This window comes from Propithecus coquereli, unplaced genomic scaffold (genome assembly GCF_000956105.1).
Source record: "Propithecus coquereli isolate 6110/MARCELLA unplaced genomic scaffold, Pcoq_1.0 Scaffold168, whole genome shotgun sequence".
Taxonomy (NCBI): Eukaryota; Metazoa; Chordata; class Mammalia; order Primates; family Indriidae; genus Propithecus; species Propithecus coquereli.
Window position 1 is genome coordinate 3,001,859 of NW_012141413.1, and position 1,832 is coordinate 3,003,690.

The following is a 1,832-nucleotide window of genomic DNA, read 5'->3' on the forward strand; positions in this document are numbered from 1 at the left end:
GTGGCTGCCTTCAAGATTCCTCCTCAACTCTGTTTTTCAGCCATTTGATGATGATGTTTTTGGTGTGTGTGTTTTATTCTAGATTGGGGTTCTCCGAACTTCTTGAGTCTGTGGTTGTCTTTAATTTTGGAAATTTCTTGGCCATTATGTCTTCCCATATTTATTGTCTTGTACTCTCTCTTCTCCTTTTGGGACTAACTCCACATACGTTACGTTGTTTGCTTTTGCTTCCCAATCTTGAATGTTCTCTTCTGCTCCTCCCCACCTGTCTCTTGACACTCTTTTTCTCTTTTTGTTTCAGTTTGGGTAATTTCCATTGACCGCTCTTCAAGTTCAGCTATGCCCAGTCTGCTGATAACCCCATCAAAGGAATTTTTCTTCCCTGATACTATGTTTTTATTTCAAGCATTTCCAATTGATTCTTTTCTTTTATAATTTGCATCTTTCTGCTTACATTCTTCATTTGTTCATGCATATTGTTCACTTTCCAATAATTCCTTTAACATGTCCGTCACAGTTATTATAAAGTGCCTGTCAGATACTTCCAGTATCTGGGTCGTCTATGGATCTGATTCTGTACAGTGTTTTATCTCTTGACAATCGGTCTGGTGTTCTGTTTGGGGTTTTTCCCCCATTTTGTGGGCGTATGTGTGATGTTTTTTGGTTGAATGCCAGACATCATAGAACAATATTTAAGACACAAATCTCTGCACCTCTTCTTCCAAGCCGTTCATGGGGATGGGGGGGAGTTGAGTCAGTCTCGCGAGTCCTTGAGCTGGGTTTTGGTCTAATTGTTGCTGCTCTTACCTTCAGTGCACCACAGGCTCCAGAGTCCTCTAGAGGCCGGCTGCTGTTATTGTGCACTTAGTGTGCGGCCTGGAGTTTCTCTGGGTCCTCCTCTGCCCTCTGCTTTCAACATTCTGTGCACGCCTGTGGCACACTCCTGCTCGGCCCATGGAGGAAAACTGCTCATACCTGTGGTGGCTCTCGAGAGAATCCTGACGTTGCCACCCGCCCACCCACACTGCCTGTGCTTTCTACTGGTGTGGGTTCTTGGGCCAAGAGGCTTCCCCAGGGACATAGGGCTTTGTTTCTACCCCTCCTCCAGACACAGTGGGCTCACGCCAGGCCCTAGGGACAGCAGTATTTGGTGTCCTTCCCCAGTGGCTGGAGGCTTCTGCTTCGTCTGGCAGAAGCAAAGCAAGCCGTGCTGTTGTGGGTCCCCAGGGGGCAGCTGGCCATGCCCCTGCACCACTGAAGGGGCTCGTCTGTGGGCCTGCTCCACCTGCAGTGTTTCTCGTGAGAAAAGAAGAGCCACAGGGAGACCGCATCTGTGGGGCTCAGGCCTCACTGTGAGGGGTGGGACCCCGGACTGCTCCAAAGTCCTCTCGGCTTCCTGCTTGTCCCGCTCTCAGTGTCACAATCCCAGTGTCCCAGTCTGGCCGCTTCCCGGTGTGTGGTCTGAGCTCCTCCCTGCTTGTGGTAGGGGCTCCTCCCCTGAGTTACTGGGGCTCCTCCCGCAGACACCCCCTGCTGTCCGCCAGAGCTGGTCCTCCCGAGTGCGGGTGAGCAGCCCTTGCTTGGGCCCTTCTCCGTGCAGGTGCCACCTCTGACGAGCTGCAGGAGGTCCAGCTCCCTCTGATCCCGATGCCCCTGTGCGAGATCCTCTATAGTCACACATCCTACATCCTGCCGAACATGCTGTGTGCTGGGGACATCAGGAACAAGAAGACTGTGTGTGAGGTGCGCCCCGCCAGACGGGTGAGAGAGGCCAGGGGTGCCCAGCTCGGGGGGCTCCGGTGCGGGCTGTGGGCAGGGGCCTTGCAGCTGCA

The 1,832-nt window shown here is 52.5% G+C and overlaps 1 protein-coding gene across 1 annotated transcript in view; it reads left to right on the forward strand.

Moving 5' to 3' along the window:
• PRSS38 (protease, serine, 38) overlaps positions 1–1,832 on the forward strand; it is a 34,936-nt gene that overhangs the window by 15,334 nt on the left and 17,770 nt on the right. Inside the window, exon 6 of the mRNA XM_012641680.1 lies at positions 1,601–1,761. Coding sequence (XP_012497134.1) covers positions 1,601–1,761 — 161 coding nt within the window. The remainder of the gene's footprint in view (positions 1–1,600; positions 1,762–1,832) is intronic.